General features: G+C 43.6%; 10 protein-coding genes across 10 annotated transcripts; 4 read left to right on the top strand and 6 right to left on the bottom strand.

Moving 5' to 3' along the window:
• Positions 1-57: 57 nt before the first annotated feature.
• On the bottom strand, positions 58-1,135 carry SAMD00019534_098340 (hypothetical protein; the record flags this gene model as incomplete). The annotated part of the gene is made up of 4 exons (XM_012894866.1): positions 58-630; positions 755-837; positions 939-1,002; positions 1,100-1,135. 4 exons carry the CDS (start codon positions 1,133-1,135, stop codon positions 58-60), a joined length of 756 nt encoding a protein of 251 aa, XP_012750320.1.
• A 1,454-nt stretch (positions 1,136-2,589) lies between these two features.
• On the bottom strand, positions 2,590-3,236 carry SAMD00019534_098330 (hypothetical protein; the record flags this gene model as incomplete). Its single annotated transcript, XM_012894865.1, has 3 exons — positions 2,590-2,679; positions 2,857-3,030; positions 3,193-3,236. Coding segments are annotated over 3 exons (308 nt in total), but the record flags the coding sequence as incomplete, so codon positions are not given.
• A 1,886-nt stretch (positions 3,237-5,122) lies between these two features.
• On the bottom strand, positions 5,123-6,013 carry SAMD00019534_098320 (hypothetical protein; the record flags this gene model as incomplete). Its single annotated transcript, XM_012894864.1, has 1 exon — positions 5,123-6,013. The coding sequence occupies one exon, from the start codon at positions 6,011-6,013 to the stop codon at positions 5,123-5,125; it is 891 nt and encodes a 296-aa protein (XP_012750318.1).
• Positions 6,014-6,836: 823 nt separating this feature from the next.
• Positions 6,837-8,462, bottom strand: SAMD00019534_098310 (hypothetical protein; the record flags this gene model as incomplete). The annotated part of the gene is made up of 1 exon (XM_012894863.1): positions 6,837-8,462. One exon carries the CDS (start codon positions 8,460-8,462, stop codon positions 6,837-6,839), a length of 1,626 nt encoding a protein of 541 aa, XP_012750317.1.
• Positions 8,463-9,105: 643 nt separating this feature from the next.
• On the top strand, positions 9,106-10,764 carry SAMD00019534_098300 (hypothetical protein; the record flags this gene model as incomplete). Its single annotated transcript, XM_012894862.1, has 1 exon — positions 9,106-10,764. One exon carries the CDS (start codon positions 9,106-9,108, stop codon positions 10,762-10,764), a length of 1,659 nt encoding a protein of 552 aa, XP_012750316.1.
• A 68-nt stretch (positions 10,765-10,832) lies between these two features.
• On the bottom strand, positions 10,833-11,445 carry SAMD00019534_098290 (hypothetical protein; the record flags this gene model as incomplete). Its single annotated transcript, XM_012894861.1, has 2 exons — positions 10,833-11,305; positions 11,418-11,445. Coding segments are annotated over 2 exons (501 nt in total), but the record flags the coding sequence as incomplete, so codon positions are not given.
• Positions 11,446-12,997: 1,552 nt separating this feature from the next.
• SAMD00019534_098280 (hypothetical protein) lies at positions 12,998-16,751 on the top strand (the record flags this gene model as incomplete). Its single annotated transcript, XM_012894860.1, has 2 exons — positions 12,998-14,706; positions 14,777-16,751. 2 exons carry the CDS (start codon positions 12,998-13,000, stop codon positions 16,749-16,751), a joined length of 3,684 nt encoding a protein of 1,227 aa, XP_012750314.1.
• A 559-nt stretch (positions 16,752-17,310) lies between these two features.
• On the top strand, positions 17,311-18,218 carry SAMD00019534_098270 (hypothetical protein; the record flags this gene model as incomplete). Its single annotated transcript, XM_012894859.1, has 2 exons — positions 17,311-18,111; positions 18,192-18,218. 2 exons carry the CDS (start codon positions 17,311-17,313, stop codon positions 18,216-18,218), a joined length of 828 nt encoding a protein of 275 aa, XP_012750313.1.
• Positions 18,219-18,352: 134 nt separating this feature from the next.
• Positions 18,353-19,016, top strand: SAMD00019534_098260 (hypothetical protein; the record flags this gene model as incomplete). The annotated part of the gene is made up of 2 exons (XM_012894858.1): positions 18,353-18,541; positions 18,618-19,016. 2 exons carry the CDS (start codon positions 18,353-18,355, stop codon positions 19,014-19,016), a joined length of 588 nt encoding a protein of 195 aa, XP_012750312.1.
• Positions 19,017-19,116: 100 nt separating this feature from the next.
• On the bottom strand, positions 19,117-19,299 carry SAMD00019534_098250 (hypothetical protein; the record flags this gene model as incomplete). Its single annotated transcript, XM_012894857.1, has 1 exon — positions 19,117-19,299. The coding sequence occupies one exon, from the start codon at positions 19,297-19,299 to the stop codon at positions 19,117-19,119; it is 183 nt and encodes a 60-aa protein (XP_012750311.1).
• Between the last annotated feature and the right edge of the window lie 421 nt (positions 19,300-19,720).

Below are 19,720 nucleotides of genomic sequence, written 5' to 3'. Positions count from 1 at the left end.
GACAAACTGAATGTGGAGGAAGTGCGGCAAGCATGGTTGGATGGCATCCTCGCGTGATTAGTTATCTTCGTCATCGTCATCATCATTATCAAATGAATTATCCGCTATTTGAGTGGCCTGTAGTTGTTGGAGGATCTCCTTGGACTCATCGATGTTCTGGAGAGTTGGCTTGCGTGCTGGTATGGGAGGCGGGTTCTTGACGGCAACCTTGGGCGAGGCGTTGGGCGACTGCTCACGCGTCGACGAAGGCGACCCGCCGTTGGGCACCTCAGACTGCAGCAGCAGTGACACACGCTCGCCCTTGAACACCAGCTGGAACTTGTCCAGCGGGTTGAGCTGCTCCTCGGAGGAGGGCGCGCCGCCACTACCCTTGGACAGATTAAGCTTCGAGTCGGTCTTTTGCTGCTTGAGACCCATCATCTGACTCTTAAAGTCGGATATATCACCTTCGAAGAAGGTACTAATGCATCTAATCCACTCGTCCATCTCCTCTGGTGAGTCTGCAATCAAGTGAAACACTCTCTGGCTTGAATCATTCTCGTTGTTCAAGAAGAAGTAGTTCTTCTTTGTGTTGTCCTTGAAACATTTAGTATATTGAGATAGGTCTACTGCTCCAACTGGTTCAGTACTCTAAATATATATGTTTGTTTGGTTGTGTTTCTGTTAGTTTCCGTGTTTCCGTATTTCCACCCCATGTTTCCGGTGTTTCCGTGTTTCCGTCACACAGCCACGAGAGTCCAATGTCTAAACTTACATTTCTTTGTTTAAAATAATACAGGATACCACTCTCGGTCAATACAAAGTATCTTCTTCTCCAGTTCTTACTTATTCCTTTGCCTTTAAGGATTGATTGATCGATCAAATGAATGAATGAGTGTCAGATGTATTCTGGAATCACATACTCCTGTCTGCTACCAACTAACTCCTGTTATACATACCTCCTAACTTCTTCAAGTAACCATTCTTTTTATCTACAGGGTACAGTCCAGTGACTGTTACATTCTGGATGATTGAATGGATGATTGAATGGATGAGTGGAAAGGGTGAGTGAATAAGTCTTTGAAATATCCAAATTGGAAACAAGATTGATTAAACATACCATTGGTATTTGAACTGGAGGGTTTACAGCGGCCATCGTTATATATGATTGATGATTGAATGGAGAGAGCTTAATAAATAAATAAATAGATAGAAATATATATGTATATGTATATATATATTGAACAAAGTTATGGATATCTGATTGTTTGATTGATCACTTGGTTAATGGGACGTCTGTTATCAAACTGATGGAAGAAGAAGAAGAAGAAGAAGAAGAAGAAGGATATGAATGATTGTATGAGTTTGATGTTTGGTGAGTTGTTTGGTATTGTGTATCTACAGGTGATGATGAGTTGTTGTTGTTGTTGTTATGTGATAAATAGTTTATCTCTCTATCTCTTTGTACTTGAGTTGACGTCAATGTTTCAAAGTCACTCTCTTTGTCAATGTTTATATCTCTGTCAATGATGTCTCTCTCTGTATGTACTACTAGTTTGATGAAGCTGACTACTCTGCCTTGATGTATGTGACATAGAGACAAAGGAAACAGAGTGATTGGTGGTGGTTGGTGGTTGATGTGGATAGTAGTCCATCCATCCATTCATCAATCCATCCAGGACCTCCAGTGTGTCCACCACTCACACACTTGCACTCTCACACATACCCATTCATCATAGCCTTCAAAGGGGATTGTTGATTTTAATAATCAGTTTTTGATTATTGGATTTTTTGCACTGTGGCCTAAAAGATATTTTGGGCCTTGAAGAGGTCACCGACACACTTAGGGCTCATCAACATCGTTAACTTACTCACACCAACCTTCACCCACCATGGGCGCATTTCAATTTGGGTCACCCATTCTCATCATGTGATAACTTGGCAGGTAATCTTTGTATCTCTGTTCTTGGATGGATGTGGATGGATAGGCAGTGCATCAGATCAACATCACCCACTACTCAACTCACTGACTGCCTTGATCGGAAGTAACCAACTCCGATGTGGTGGGTGGGTTGTACTAACCTTACTCATTTGATTCTACAACAACAAGGAGAAAGACAGAACAGTTGGACTTATGTGAATGGGCGAGGAAGAAGTAAGAAGGAGTGAGTCTTACATCTTGTGTGAAGTCAGTTATTGTTCAAGGTCTCATTCATTGACGCGCCGAACGCACACACACAATCACACAATCAACTTCTTTATTTAAATGTACCAAATCCGAGCCGACTATTATCATTATCGAATACAATGTATAACTCTGATGATCGTACGGGCGAAAGTTAGTAAGGTCTGCCGACCGACGTGTCCTCAATCAATGAATGAATGAATGAACCAATCAATCATTTTATACATACCTCTCATCAGGTTTACACCTATGATCGCATAGGATTGTGGAGTCTCTTGAATACCAAGACAGTGATATAACGAACCATCATTGGTAGTCACTGGATAGAAGTAGTTTGATGGTTTCAAATACAACTTGAACTCTTCTGGCATTGCCAACTCAATAGTAGGGAATAGATCAGTGTTGACCTTGAATGGTGGAGGACACTATGTTTGGAGGTGATCAGCTTGTGGATAACATGAAATGACATGGCTTGATCTAAACTTACTTTGTTGAAAAGACTTGTAATGTTGGAACATGATGTGCCATTACAATTGTCCAGTAGGAATTGTTTGAATTGATCATATGCATCGGATGGCAAATATGATACTGCTGATGTTGAATTGATCACTACTCTAGAAACCTTGGTATTGTTCATTTTACCTCCATTCCAAGTTGAACTCTATTCATTCATTGTTTGATTAGTTTAGTTAATATGATGATGGATTGTATTGACTTACCATTCCATTAATCTTAAAAGAATATACACCATCGGTTTTGAGCATTGATGTATAGTTGTTAACTTGATGAGAGAATAGTGGATCAAGGTATCCCAATGATATTCCACCAAAGTAATTCTTATCCAATGATATACCAAATATATCTGGAATTGGAATAATATTAGTTCTGTAGCCGATCAATTAATCAATCAATGAATCAAACATACATGGTTTCTTCAATGTTGTCAACACAGTATTTAGGGGACTTATTGGACAATTTGGGCACTATTATTTAATCGTTAGTAATTTACAAACAATATTAAACAAAGATGTACTTACATTTGGACCAACTCCAAATATTGCCTTGTTCAACGCTGTCAGTGATCCAGTTTGTTCTTTTAAATTATTAGTATATTATTATATTAATTATTTGAAGTATTTTACTTACGATATATAGAAGTTACAACTATTGGTATATTCTTAAAATCATCAATTGATATTATATCTTTGACAAGATTACCTCGGATTGATGAACCATCCTCCATATCTAATACCAATGAACATGTTGAAGGTCCTGTCTTATCCTTCTTCTCACAAGTATTTCCATTAGTATGACATATTGATGAATCACATAATATATTCTCCGCTGTCAATGACCTTGAATACAAAGGTGGAAATTGAGTACATCCAGTACACTTCTTATTCGCTGTCAAGAACTAAGTGTATCAAAGTTGTTAGGAGATATTTGATTCTTTGTTTGATTGAATTAGTAACCTTACAAAGTTATGATTTGTATCGATTAATACAGGTATACTGTCTACACCTGATAGTAATACACTTGATAGAGCATCTTGGTTGCCACTAAATATTAATGTCTCTGTTAGCTTGTTCCTGAAGTTGTGTTGAATGAAGATGTTTGTTAGTATGTTGGTCATGACTTTCCAGGAAAGTACTACTCGTAACTTACACTTCAACTTCTGATACTGCAACACCAATGAATAATAATAATAATAGAAGATATAACACTATATTAAAGTTATATTGTCGCCTTGTTGTAGTATCCATTCAATATCTGTCGGTCTGTAAGTATCTTTTATGTTAGTTTCGTATGTTATTTAGATATTTGATATCTTAATGATGGAGGAAAGAAGGATTGTTCGTAGTTGTAGATATAGTTGTTGTTGGTGAAGAAGATGTAAATGATGTTGGCAAACTGATGAATAAGAAGTAGAGTGTCACTCACTTCAGGACATTCATTGTAATCAATCAATGCAATGATTCGACATACCTTTTGTGTAGCCAACCATCACAATCAGGTACTACTCACTCTCTCACACTCTCTGGTGATTGATTTATTGATTGTGCGCACCATTAGGTGCTGAGCGAACATCGATCAATCATTGATTGATTAATTGTTTGATTGACAAGTGAGAGAGAGAGAGAGAGTGATTGATTGATTGATTGATTGATTGAACAATGAGGTGCGCACGCAATAATTCATTGCATCACCCAACAAATGATCGATCATTGGATTGTGATACGAATGGTCTTTCGGTCGTTCGGTCAATCACACGTCTCTCCCATATCATATCCAATTGACTTCATTGACCCTCCTCCACATCCACATTCATTAACTTGATTGCAGATGTTCGAACCCCATTTACAACTTCAACACACACAACACAAACCATCACATCTTTCAATCAACCACATCCATCCATCCATCTATCCAGGATATCATTCAATCAATCACTTGACAAGTCAATAGATTGATAATGTTTAAGTATTGTCGGTGATATCATACCATATATGATGAATCTACACTAAAATAATGTAGTAGGCGATTTGGTGTAGGATCGACCTGGAACAGTCGATTTAATCATTGTTGGGCCATACCCTTCATTGCTACCCAAATCTAAACATATGAAGATCCACCTATTACATCTTATTCCTCTTCCTATTCATATTCTGTACAATACATCTGAAACTACCATACCTTGATTGGATTGGACCCAAACAAGGTAGATAGTTGATTGATGGATTTATTTGCCACTCCTGTATAACATGATCGTGGTAGTGATGGTGATGTGTGATGTATCTAGGCATGTACTCGTGAGCCAAATTATGTGATCTTTCTTGCATTCTTGCATTCATCTCTTGGTCGGTAACGGTAAGCCAATCATTCGGTCAGTCGGTCGGTAGGTCAATCAGTCTGTCAGTCAAAGTCTATGATCAGTCAGTCCAATGAAGAATGATTGAGTTATCCACTTCCACTGAGAGTCTTGACCTCTCTCAACTTGGTGACGGACTGCTGGTAGTTGCGCTCCAGTGAGTCCTTGGAGTAGGCAGTGATCTCGAGGTCGCGAAGATAGCCATCTTGGATACCGTAGATCCAGCCGTGGATGCTGACCTTCTGGCCACGCTTCCAGGCCGACTGCATGATGGTTGAGTTGCCAAGATTGTTGACCTGCTCGACGACGTTGAGCTCGCACAGTGCATTGAGCATACGCTTGCGTGGGAGATCGTGCAGCACCTTCTTGTGCTTGAATATGATGTCGCGGATGTGCAGCAGCCAGTTGTTGATGAGGCCCAGATCGGGGTTGTCGTAGGCGGCCGCAACACCACCACAGCTGTAGTGGCCACAGACAATGACGTGCTCGACCTTGAGCACCTCGATGGCGTACTGGATCACAGACAGACAGTTGAGATCGGTGTGAACGACGAGGTTGGCGACGTTGCGGTGGACAAACAGCTCGCCTGGTCCCAGACCGGTGAGCTTCTCGGCGGGCACACGTGAGTCTGAGCAGCCAATCCACAAGAAGTTGGGGCGCTGCGACTCGGACAGCTGGGTGAAGAAGGTCGGGTCCTCCATGGTCATCCTCTTGCTCCACTCGTGGTTGTTGTTTATCAATCTTTCGACCTCCTTGCTCATTGCGCTCTTTGTATCTGTTTCAATCTGTATCTGTTCGGCTTCGTCGGCAGCGGCAGCGGCAGCAATAGAAGCGGCTGTAGTTGAGTTATTAGTTGTATCCTTTGTAGTTGAACAACAATCGTCAACAATAACTATATCTTCAACTTGTTCAATAAGTTGTGATTGTGATAATGATGATGTTGTTGTTGTTGGTTGAGTTGGTTGAGTAGTTTGATCCATTGTTATTGTAATATTATTATTGTATTATTAATATTATATTATTATTATTATTATTACTTATAAGTATTGATAAGTTGATTGAATGGAATGAATGAAAGATATGTTGAATGAATGACCTAAGTTGAGTCGTCAAGTGTGTTGGGCGAGACAAAGAGAGAGAGAGACCGAGAAGTTATAGTTTGTGTCGGGGCGTTGCTCATTAAGGCTGGGAACAAATGACACCTTTATACCAAAACAGGTTGACACGGTGATGGGCACACACTAGCACTGCAAACGAGTGATCTTTTGAAACGAAAACTAACACAATGTATGGTGCCTGGGGTGTTGTGTTTGTCGGTTGGGGCTATCACGACTTTGTTTGTTTCGCACGACACACAAACACACAAGCTTTACATCATTGGTGATTCTTACGAATAATCAAACCCCCCAATAGTACTAATAAAGAACATCGATGTTGACTTGATGCCGATACGATTCACACCCACACATAGATACACATCAATTATTACTTTGATCCCAGGATACTGATCAAAATCAAACATTCATTCTTTCAATCATTCATGTAATGGAATGGAATGATTTGATGGTGCAATGATTGAACATGGAATTGAATTCTCCTACCAGGGTAAGTAGGATGTCTGATTGTTTGGTTGATTGATTGATTGATTGATGGATTCCAAGTTTGACATGTTACCAGGATGACACAAATGTTTGGATGAGAGATTGAGTGATTGAGTGATTGAGTTCCAAAGTCTTGTGATTGATTGTAATATTGTATGATTGAGTGATTGAGTGAATGAGTGATGGAGTGACTGGAAGTTGTTTATTGTTTCTTGTTGTTGACAAGGAGTGATTTGATTTGGTCTGGGGTCAAACGATCACGTGGTCCACGGAGGTATGACTCAAAGTCATCGGGCAACATGCAAAAGTCTGCAGAGAGTGGACCACTGGCAATACCACGCTGGGACAGACGACAGGTGAATGGACTGATGCGAGTGAGTGCGTTGTTGACGTCGGTCTGGTTCTGTGCGGACCACAGACGCTCAGACACACCGATGGCGCGTGGCCACACACGGACGTCGATCGACAACTGGTCGACCTGCTCGCCCCACATGCATGCCTCACCACCGAGGATCTTGTCCAGGTTGCTGTTGATGCCGTCGAATGGGTCGCTGTCGTAGAAGTTGGTCCATGTGTTCTCAAACATCCACTGGACGGTGCCGGTGGGGTCCTGCTGGTCGAGGTAGTAGTTGTACGATACGATCACGTTGAAGCCTGCGTTGACAATGTCCTGGAACGAGGAGTCCCACACCTGGATCACGGTGGTTGGGTCCAGCTGCACGCCGTTGACGAACGGGTCGTTCCAAACCAGCTTGGTCTTCTTCATTGGCGCGAGGATGGCGTCGAGACGGTCCTCAAAGTACTGCTCGGCCTCGACGGTGGTCCAGCCGAGGTCGGTCATCCACTCGACGATGGCGGGGTCCTGGGTCCAACAGGCGAGGGGCATCTCGTCACCACCAGTGTGGAAGTAGCTGTCGATGAAGTAGCCACCGTACTCGGTGAACAGAGCGTCAAGCACCTCAAAGGTCAGGTTGTTGGCGGGGGTCAGTGGGTACTGGCCAATGTTGCCGTTGAATGAGTCGGGGCAGTTGGAGATGATCGAGGGGAAGGCAGCGCCCCACGAGTAGGTGTGCGATGGCACGTCAAACTCGGGCACGACACGCACTCCTTGGGTCTTGCCGTAGGCGACGATCTCTTGGACGTCGGCGATGGAGAAGGTGGCGGCGGGGTCCCAGGCGCCCAGTGTCATGTTGGGGAAGGTGGCCGACGAGATGGGGTAGGACTGGCCGTCAGTCACATGCCAGTGCAGCGTGTTCATCTTGTTGTATGCGAGTGCGTCGATCGTGTGCATGATGAAGGCGGCGGGCAGGAAGTGGCGAGCCGAGTCGATCATGATTCCACGCCATGGGAAGCGAGGGAAGTCGACAATGACGACGGGCAGGAAGGGCAGAGTGTACTGCTGTGAGGCAAAGTCGTAGATGATCATCTGCGAGAAGGACTCGAGGCCGCGGATCGCGCCGTACACCGTGTCGGCCATGATGGCCAGGCTGTCAGTGGTGGCCGAGATCGTGTAGTTCTCGCTGACGCCAAAGTCGAGTGTGTCATCCTCGGACGCCACCTTGATGTTGAGTGTGGCGGCGGGCGCCGAGCTCTTGCCGGCGCCAAACAGGAAGAACAGCTGCTGGTAGCGCTTGATTGCGATGGCCAACACCTGAGACGATGACGACGTCTCAATCTGGAACTTGTCTGGGTTGAGTTGCAATGTCTGGTCGCCAAAGTTAACTGACTGTGGTTGTGGTACGATCAGTGGTCCAGCAACAGGTGTCTGAGCCTCTGTGGCTACAATGGCAATCAATGCCACTGCAACTAATATTGACAACAACTTCATTTTATATATATGTATAAGTAGTTGTTGTGTGTATGTATGAATGTGTTTGATTGATTGAGTGAGTGATTGATTGAAGTTGGATATTGTTCAATTTGGACTTTGGTGGGGGTGGTCCTCTTTTTTGAACACACACTCAATCACTCAATCAAAACTTGATATCCTGTGCTAGGTCCCAAGTCATTACTTGTCAGATATTACAATGTAGGCAAAGAACATTATCGAAGTTGTGGGCATGGGAATAATAACAACAAATGCCAATACCACGGCTACTTAAGTGAATGACTGGTCATTAGAATGACCCCATCAGCCATTTAAACAATGGGTTCGAGCGAGTGATGCAAAGAAATGATGGTATCCAGGATCATCAAGGCCATCACCCACTGCAAATAATACAATTGGTTCGGTACCAGCCTAATAAAACTGGACCGAGTAGATACTGTTTGGGACCCATGAACACGACCATGAATCAAAAAAAAATGATCAAGTTGGTTTTTGATTGAGTGTGGGGACCAAAGCCTACATCAAAGGACCATACACACAAAACTAAATCCAAATTGAACAACCAATATCAATCAATCAATCACATCATTCTCATTCAATACAATCCACATAACAAATATATATATATATATATATTATAACAATGATGTACAACACCAGCAGCAACAGAGTTGCCATTGTTGGCGCAGTATTGTTGTGTGTTGCTTTGTTGGCTTGTGCCCAGCCAGGCCCAACACCACAGGCAATTGGACCATTCTTGGTGCCATATCCACAGCACTTGCAGCAGGGCGAGGTTACCCTGCCAGTCGACCCCAAGCAGTTCACCATCGCCACTACCAGCAGCTCGCAGATCTTGAAGATCAACATCCAGCGCTACCAAAAGTTGTTCTTCTCGGCTGGCCCTGCCCAGCAACACACCTCGGCCGTCGCCGCTTTGACACTCAACATCAACGTGGCCTCGGACAATGAGGACCTGTTCCTCGGCGTCGACGAGTCCTACTCGATCGTGGCCAACAGCCACGAGCTCACCATCACCGCCAACACTGTGTACGGTGCCGTGCGTGCCCTCGAGACCTTCTCGCAGCTGATCACCTTTGCTCGCCCAGCCAACACCTACTCGATCCAATACACACCAATCACCATCAAGGACTACCCACGCTTCCAGTGGCGTGGAATGTTGGTGGACTCTGGCCGCCACTACCTGCCCGTGGACTTCATCCTGCACATCCTAGACACATTGGCCTACGCCAAGTTCAACGTTCTGCACTGGCACATTGTGGACGCTCAGTCGTTCCCCGTGCAGTCCAGCACCTACCCCGACCTGACCAACGGCGCATACAACCCCATTGCCATCTACACCCACGACCAGATCCAGCAGGTGATTGCCTACGGCAAGACGTACGGCATCCGTGTCGTGCCCGAGTTTGACATCCCAGGCCACAGCGCATCATGGGGCGTCGGCTACCCACAGCTGCTCGCCAGCTGTCCATCGTACGCGTCCAACACCAACAACTTGCTGTTGAACATCGCCGACCAGTACACGTACACATTTATCAAGAACCTGTTCACAGAGATCACGCCCCTCTTCCCCGACAACTACTTCCACACTGGAGGTGACGAGGTTATCCTTGACTGCTGGTCGGAGGACCCCTCGATCGTCGCCTGGATGACCCAGAACAACTACTCGCTGGTCGAGGCCGAGCAGTACTTTGAGACACAGATGTCCAACATCCTTGCATCACTTAACCGCACCAAGATCGTCTGGAACGACCCGTACATCAATGGAGTCCAGCTCGACCAGAACACCGTGATCCAGGTGTGGGACGTGTCCAACGTCACTCAGCAGATCATCAATAACGGCTTCAAGGCCATCGTGGCCAACGCCTACTATCTCGACAAGCAGGTGCCATCGCCCTTCAACAAGATCCACTACGAGTGGCAGGACACATGGCAGGACTTCTACTCGTACGACCCAATGTACGGCATCACCGAGAATGGCGACAACATCCTGGGAGCAGAGGCATGCATGTGGGGCGATCAGCTCAACCAGGTGCAGTTCGACGTTCAAGTGTGGCCACGTTCGCTGGCGATCGCCGAGCGTTTCTGGTCCAATGAGGCCATCGTCAACATTGACGACGCACTCGTTCGCATTGAGGCTCAGTCTTGCTCCATTGCCAAGCGTGGTGTCAACTCTGGCCCACTCTTCCCAGACTTTTGTTTCCTGCCCGCCGACGTTCCATCCGGCCAACATCCAATCCTCAGGCTCACTCCAGAGCAAGTCGCTTCAATCCTTCGTAAATAAAAGGTGTCGAATGGGACACTCCATCCTTACCCAATCAATGAACTCTATGAATGTTATGTATATTACAACCTTGTCGACAACACTTGGCAACAACTGTCTACAACTTGATCGATTGTTGAATGATCAATGTCGATGGATAGGACATCGGTCTCGATGGAGGGGTCGGGCTCCTCGAGAGCATCGAATTGGCTTTGGAGTAGGGTCGAGGGCATGAAGTGTCCGGCACGTCGGGCCTCTAATCGCTGTAGTATGACTTGGTAGCTTCCCTTCAGATATATGAATAGTACTCCAGTGTTGTCTCGTCTAAGACGATCACGATATCTCTGTTTGAGTGCTGAGCATACTACAACACCTCGCTCCTTCTTCTGTGTTAGAGAGTAGGCCACATCGTTCAAACGTTGTAACCAAGGTTCACGATCATCATCGTTCAATGGTTGTCCCGATGCCATCTTCATTATATTAGCACGAGGATGAAGATCATCACCATCAATGAACTTGCAACCTAATCTACATGACAACTTATAACCAATAGTTGATTTGCCTTTTTGATTGATTGAGTGATCGAGTGGAGTGATTGATCGAGTGATGGAGTGATTGAATGAGTCAGCCATTGATGGTCATAACATCTTGAGATGATCTAAACATGTCCATACCACTTCCAGACACTCCCATAACAATCAATGTATTATAACTATTCATTCTTGATGTTAAGATCTTGGTTGCTTCGAGTGATTACATTTGGGACTCAAAGGGACTTCACAAAATATATCACATGTCATCAAAACTTTTCCAAAGGGCATTGCAAGATTGGTCAATTTTTGTAGACTAATCATTATGATGAACACTAGTGTCGTCATCAACTCGAGTTCAAAGGTTCCTTTTCAATCAGAAATGGATATATCAATGTCTTTTGCATTGGAATTGATTTGGAAATATCCGAATGGGCACCAAAATTCTAAAGTGATCATTCCCAAATGAGGGAATCGAGACCATCTCAAACCATGTTGCAAATATATCAATCAACATTCATAACAATCAATCATTAAACATCAACTCCCAAACATATATATAATATATAATTATGTCTTTAATGAATATATATAATATAATATTAGTACTTTCTGTCTTTGGTTGTTACTTTGCCCAAGGACAATCAGAACCTAGATACTTATGTTCTATGTATTATAATACTACTGATTGCACTGGTGACATTCAAAGAAGTACTTGTTATATAATCAATGAATGTGTACCTGGTGCTGCTCAATGGCAAATAGCCTGTAATCATAATCAATCCGAGTGTGAAATGTACACACCCTCATGCCTGCAATCACGCAACAGGATTCCCTATCATGAACGAATGCAATGCTGGCAACTTCCCTCAACTAATGTCAATGGATGAAATGGTCAAGACCTTCCAAGGAATGATCGCCTATAATCAAGATCTACTTTTGAATTCAAATTGCAACGCCTTCAACAACCCAATTATCGAGTACTCTCTAGGTCCTGCATGTCTCTACCCCAATCACTCCTTCAGCGAGTATTTGTTGTGTAAAGAAGGAGTGATCTACCAGCAGATCTGTGACATGGGTATGAACTGCACTCAGTGGAAAGTTTAAACTCTGGAACAAATTGTGATCAATTAATTGCGGCTACTTGTCTCTAACAAGATCAATTAAACATAAAACCTAATTATCTGATGATTACCACTTGTCAGCTGATCATTACCATATTTGGACAAAGATATTTTTGATGATTTTTGACGTTTTTGGTTTTCACAGAAGTGCTTCTTCATCAAGATGTCTGCCCTCAACAAAACATTATCTCATTCTTCCAATAACTCTAACTACAACAAACAAACATGGAGATAATAGTACATTCAGTATTCAATAATAGATTATTATGTCGTTATATCTTCAAACATGTTAGTATCATACACAAAGAAATGATTGATAATAACGTACCTGTTATGATTGATCATCACGATGGTACAAGTCCAACAACTTCAACAACATCAAGAAATACAGTGATATTATCAGTTATAAAGGGCAGAGAACTGTTGTATAATGGTAGTCTTGTTCAGATGCTTCAATATCATGCCACTCAATACTTTATTGAACATTACAATCAAGTGTCAAACAGTTATCCACTCAATGACACATTGATCAATGAATCAATACGTTATAACAACATTGATGTGTTCAATCATTTGATCAGCAACAACAACAATAACATGATGGTTCGTTTGGACGAAGCAATGATTAACCTCTCCATGTGTGGCTCAGTTCACATGCTTCAGACACTACTCGAGATGACTGGACACCATTACATTGGTCCCGTCACAATGGATCACTTGGTGCTTGCTGTGGACCGCGGAAATATACACTTTGTACGATTACTTCTCAAACTCCATGGTCAATCGAGGGACTTCAAACCCAGCGCAACAAACATATTGGGTAGAGCTATATACGTGTTTCGGTTCCCTGGCATCGATGTCGATATGCTCAAGCTTCTCAAAGAGATGGGCGCCTTAAGTTCCGGACTTTGCTCCAGGGCACTTGAACATTGCATCACGAATCGCCGTGTTGAGAGTGTCCAATACATCCTTGAGGTGGCCAAGGAGTTTGATGAGCAACAAAGAATTGAAATCGATCGAGAGGTACAAACTAGCATCATGAGACACACTAGGCTTGGACATCTGGACATCATCCAGTCGCTATTGAGTGTGGCACCATCCAATCATCGAACAAATTACAGTCCTGGTAGCAATCTGAGCAGGGTGGCGGCAGAGAATGGCCACATGCACATCATCGAGCATCTCCACAAGAACAACATTGGCAACGACTCATTGAGATCTGCCGAGGAGTCCACCATCATGGAACTGATGATCACTCGTTGTGGCGACCAATGGGATCAGGTCATGGTCTCCAGGGTCCTCTACAAGAGGGTATTGGACCAAATGAATGCTGCACTGAGGAGAGGCGACCAGAGCACTGCAATGGACATTCTCAACAGCCACTGGGACAAAGGACTGTCGTCAAAAGCATGGAGCTATCCGACAGAGTTGTTGATCACCTTTCTCTCCATTCACAAATCAAATCACACTCATGGTTTAACTCCCGGTGGTTTGTGTCACATTGTCCAACGAATAAGTGATGGCAGGGTATCATTGGAGCATGGTTTGGAGTACCTACGTAACGCCATGGTTGTTGCACCTGACGAGCCAGACGATGACGATGATGGATCAGGGGGCGAAGAAGAACACATTCTCAAACAATCATCGATGAATTTGGCGGCAGGCTTCTCACTGGCATTACTCCTTCGAGTTAAGGAAATGACATTGTTGGATTACGATTACCGTTGTCTGGAGGCAGCAATCGAGCATGATCGCCTGGATGTCATATCATATCTACTTGCGAACAACTTTATCAATGGTAGCTTCATGCAAAGCTGGACATTTGAGTTACTCTTCACCAAGGGGTCGGTCGATGCCATCAAGATCGTTCATCAACATGTCAAGTTGGACAAGCCTAATCTATGCGTCAATTCGATCAAGAACTCATTGGAAGTGTTCAAGCATGTGATGGAATATGTCCATCCACCTTCATCTCTGTCACCTCGACAACATCGTTCAATCATCAATGCTGCGGTGGTCCAAGACAAAGTTAACCATCTCAAACATCTCATTGACATTCTTTACTCACTAATACCAATGCCTTCATTGGATACATTGATTGAGGCCACCAAGAAAAGTGCCGTCTCAACATTGGAGTATATCTTTGTCAAGATCAAGCCATTACCACTTACTCGCCTGTCAGAGATTGAACAACTTCGTGTTCTCAAATCGATCTTGCACTCAGCCTATGACTCTGGAAACACTCGCATCATCACCATTTGCAACAATCTTATCAGAGATATCAATACTGCCAATCCAAATATGAAGAGGTATGTGTGATCAATCAATCAAAGTGACCCAACACTCACTCATCCGACTAACATTCAATCATTCAAACAGGAAATACTCAGATGATACTCCAACTGCACTCGCTCAATCAGTTATACACTCGGTTCTTGGAAACAACAAGTTGAACTCGATGATCATGAAGCATGTTGGATTGATCCATCGGAGTTGTTTGGGCATTGATCAGAGCTTGATCATCAAAGGTGGACAACTGTTTGGCAACAACTCATTGTTGGACTTTATCAAGTATGGTGCCACTGAATACTTCATCAAATCATTCAAATCAATCAATCTCAAACACTCATATCCACCCAACAACAACAAGTTGATCAGTGCCGCCATTGCTCACTTTACTCCACGTCATATCCCCTTACTGGATGCACTCATCGCCCATCCTTCAATGACATTGTCGCCAGAAACAATCAGTTGGCGCGAATTCATAAATCAACTCTCTGACTGCACGATTCACAACTGGTCACGCATCCTTGATGATGTCATGCAGTTGGTGATGGTCAACTCAAACTCTCCGCCAATGATACTCAAAGAGAATGACATATTCTTGATCAAGCATCCATTGTTCCTCAGCAAGATGCTCTCATTTGGTGTGACATTCACTGTGCCACGAATCAACGTACATCCACCACCTCCCCCTCCCAACTCGGAAGTGTTGACCAGGTGGCTTCAATGTCCGCCCGAGTCAATACTTGAGATGATTCAATTGATTGGTCAACCACTATCCAAGGAGACTGCCAGACACGTCCTTGCCCACTCAATCAGGATGGACATCCAACCAGTTTCCCAATACTTCATTGACACGTATCAACTCCTCAATGAACCCAGGCTCCCAGCATTCTGTGCCAAGCATGGCTACTTTGAACTGTACAACACCCTGCCTCAATCCACAAACAACTCCAATTTGTTGTTTGAGACAATATTGCAATGTGAGAAATGTTTGATGCCATTGGAAGTCGTCACAATGGCCTACCAGCATATGATAGACAATGGTGTTAGGCCAACCACAAGCTTCAGTTCCAAAATGCCAAGAGGCCTCATTTGCCCAAACAAGATCAACCTCCTCGTATCACTGCCACACCATAATGGCAATAACGACCAATTGGTGCGCATCACCAACATCATTCCAATTATGATCTCGGTTGGATTGTTGGAGAGATTCCTCGCAGATTCACGCTACCAATGCGACTTTGATTATGTGATGAGCAGTGCCATTGAAGTAGGCGATCGACAAGTTATAGAAATGTTGGAGGCCAATACCGACAAACGATTCAAGACCGACTACAGATCGGCATTCAATGCTGCTGCCTCTGTTGGAGATCTGGATACAATCAATATGATCTTGGACAAGCGACATCTATCGACAGCGACCGACCACAAGATATTTGGCAATAGGCATAGCACTCTTCAGAACATCCATCCGGATGTGGCCACGATCGTGATTGATCAACAAAAGTTGGATGGACGCACTACTATGTTCGAACAAGTTATGAGTTTGTTTGTGGAGTACTTCAAACGAGGCGATATTGAGGCCATCGATCATCTAATACGACAGTGCATAGATTGCCGAGTTAATGACCCAGGCGAATTGGACAGCAATATCAAGTTTGGAATTCATTCATTGCTCAGCCACAAGATGACACCGATCACCAACAGTAAAGTGTTGGCACACTTCATTGACAAAGGATATCTTGACATGGTCAACAAACAACACTACCTCACACGAGTGATTGAACATGCTTGTGAGAATGGACACATCGACATCATGAGATTTGTCCACTCCTTGGATCAGATTGATCAATCAATATCATTCATTCCAGACCTTCGATGCATTGCCCGTATAGTTGAACGCAATCAACTCTCAGTGATCCAATACCTTTTTGGCGATGATCAGTCACCCATCAAACGATCACCAGACGCAACACTCGTGGTCCGAATGGCCAAGTACGCTCGCCATTCTGCCTTTGTCAATGGCAACATCAATATCATCAACTATTGCGACACAATTATCGTTTAATCAAGCAATCCAATCAATAAATCCCTTGAGATGGTGGAATGTGTTTTGGTATCTATCTTGAAGTTCACAAAGTCAGGGAACTGATCAGTTTCTTCGAAATATATAATATAATCAAAATTCAGACTCACTAAACATTCATCTACATGGCATGACTCATTCCAATTACTCCAGTATACAAACAAAAATGGAGATAATAATACATTCAGTGTTCAGTAAAAGATTACTAAGTCGAAATATCTTTGATCATGTAAGTTTCATTCATAAAGGTATGATTGATAATAAGGTAACGGTTATGGTTGATCATCATGATGATACAAGTCCATCATCAACATCAACAACAAGAAGTACAGTGATATTATCAGTTATAAAGGGTAGAGAACTGTTGCATAATGGTAGTCTTGTTCAGATGCTCCAATATCATGCCACTCAATACTTTATTGAACATTACAACCAGGTGTCAAACAGTTATCCACTCAATGACTCATTGATCAAAGCATCAATACGTTATAACAACATTGATGTGTTCAATCATTTGATCAACAACAACAACAATAACATGATGGTTCGTTTGGACGATGCAATGAAAGACCTCTGCAAGTGTGGCTCAGTTCACATGCTTCAGACATTGTTTGAGATGACAGGACACCATTACATTGGTCCCATCACAATGGATCACTTGGTACTTGCCATGGACAGTGGCAACATACACTTTGTTCATTTACTTCTCAAACTCAATGGTCAATTGAACGACATTCAACCCAACGTGAGTCCATTTATTCCTTTTAGAGAGATGTTCCGATTCCCTGGTATCGATGTCGATATGCTCAAGCTTCTCAATGAGATGGGCGAACTCAGTCATTGTGTTGGACTTTTCAACTTGGCACTTCATCATTGTATCACGAATCGCCGTGTTGAGAGTGTCCAATACCTCTTTGAGGTGACCAAGGAATTAGATTCCCAAAAAATAAGAGAGTTCGAAACAACGGTCCGTGATGGCATCTTCAATCAAGCTAGACTTGGAGATCTGGACATCCTCCAGTCGCTTCTATTGATGGTGCAACGCAATAGTTCAACTTCGCGTGGAAATCTGATCTGGGATGCTGCGGTGAATGGTCACATGCACATCGTCGAACATCTTCACAAGAACAACATTGGCAATGGCACATTGACGTCAGATGAGGAGTCCACCGCCAATCAACTGATGAGCACCCGTTGTGGCGACCAATGGGATCAGGCAGTAGTTTCCAAAGTCCTTTACCTCCGTCCATTGGACCAACTGAATGATGCACTGAAGAGAAATGATCAGATCACCGCAGCGGACATTCTCAACAACCACTGGGACAATGGACTGTCGTCAACAGTATGGGACTATCCAACAGATCTGATGATCGCCTTTCTTTCAATTCATCGATCTAATCACATCCATGAATTAACTCCCAGTGGCCTGTCCCAAGTTGTCTATTTTAGTAGTTATGGTCTCAGCATTGGAGCATATTTTGGAGTACCTGCGCAACGCCAGATTTGTTCCTCCTCTTGAACCAGGCGATGATGATGATGGAACAGGGAGTGAAGAACGCCGCCACAAAAAAACTTCGTTGAGGATGGCTTCAGGACTCTCTCTTGCATTACTTCTACGCATTCAAGAATTGATATCGTATCGTTACGATGACGGTTGTCTGGAGGCAGCAATTGATCACGATCGTCTGGATGTCATATCATATCTCCTTTCGAACAACTTGATTGGTCTTGAATTCATGGAGAGATGGACACCTGAGGTACTCTTTGCCAAGGTCAGTCGATGCCATCAAGATCGTTCATCAACATGTCAAGTTGGACAAACCTGATTTATGCGTCAATTCGATAAAGAACTCATTGGAAGCGTTCAAGCATGTGATGGAGCATGTCCATCCACCTTCATCTCTGTCACCTCAACAACTTCGTTCAATCATCAATGCAGCAGTGGTCCAAGACAAAGTTGACCATCTCAAACATCTCATAGACATCCTTCATTCACCAATACCAATGCCTTCACTTGATACATTGATCGAAGCCACTAAGGTGAATGCCGTCTCAACACTGGAGTATATCCTTGTCAAGGTCAATCCATCGCCACTCTCTCGACTGTCAGAGATTGATCAACTTCGTGTCCTCCAATCGATCTTGCACTCAGCCTATGACTCTGGAAACACTCGCATCATCACCATTTGCAACAATCTCATCAGAGATATCAATACTGCCAATCCAAATATGAAGAGGTATGTGTGATCAATCAATCAAAGTGACCCTACACTCACTCATCCGACTAACAATCAACATTCATTCAAGATGTTATGGACTTTTTTGCTCAGTTCTAATTAAAGGCCTCTCAATGCATCCTCCTCTCGTGCTTCATCATCAAGTGCCGCGAGATCAACTTGCCGCAGACATCGCACGGTATCCTCTCTGTGTTGTAGGCCTTGATCTCCTCTTTGAACTGCTGGTAGTACTGCTGCATGTATGTCTTGTCGGTGTTTCTGCCACTCCTGTCGATAGTATTCTTTACGTCCATATTGATGGATGTAGAGATTATAATGTTGATCCTGGGCCATATTTCTTGTAGATGGAGAACAGCTCGGCAATCATATTGTTCAGTTTAACCTTGTATTGGTCTCGCTCCTTCACCAACTGCACTCTTTGCCTATGGATATCCTCCTGGGCACACTTATACCATCTCTTCAACTGTCTCAATGCCCAGTGTCTTTTTTGTCAAGATACCGGAACATGGAAGGGTCAGCGTCCTCAATATCATCGTCAGACAGGTCGTCCGAATCATCGTCTGACAGGTCATCGCAATCGCTGTCTGAATCATTATATTTAGACACTGCTGCTTTGATATCCTGTTCACGCTCCTTTAGAATGCGATCAGTGATTGAATTTATCTTGTTGGTTAACTCTCCCTGGCTATTGATAAACAATTCCGTGCTGTCTTC

This window comes from Acytostelium subglobosum (genome assembly GCF_000787575.1).
Source record: "Acytostelium subglobosum LB1 DNA, scaffold: scaffold24, whole genome shotgun sequence".
In the NCBI taxonomy this organism is placed as follows: domain Eukaryota; phylum Evosea; class Eumycetozoa; order Acytosteliales; family Acytosteliaceae; genus Acytostelium; species Acytostelium subglobosum.
This window is presented reverse-complemented; position numbering and strand designations above follow the sequence as displayed.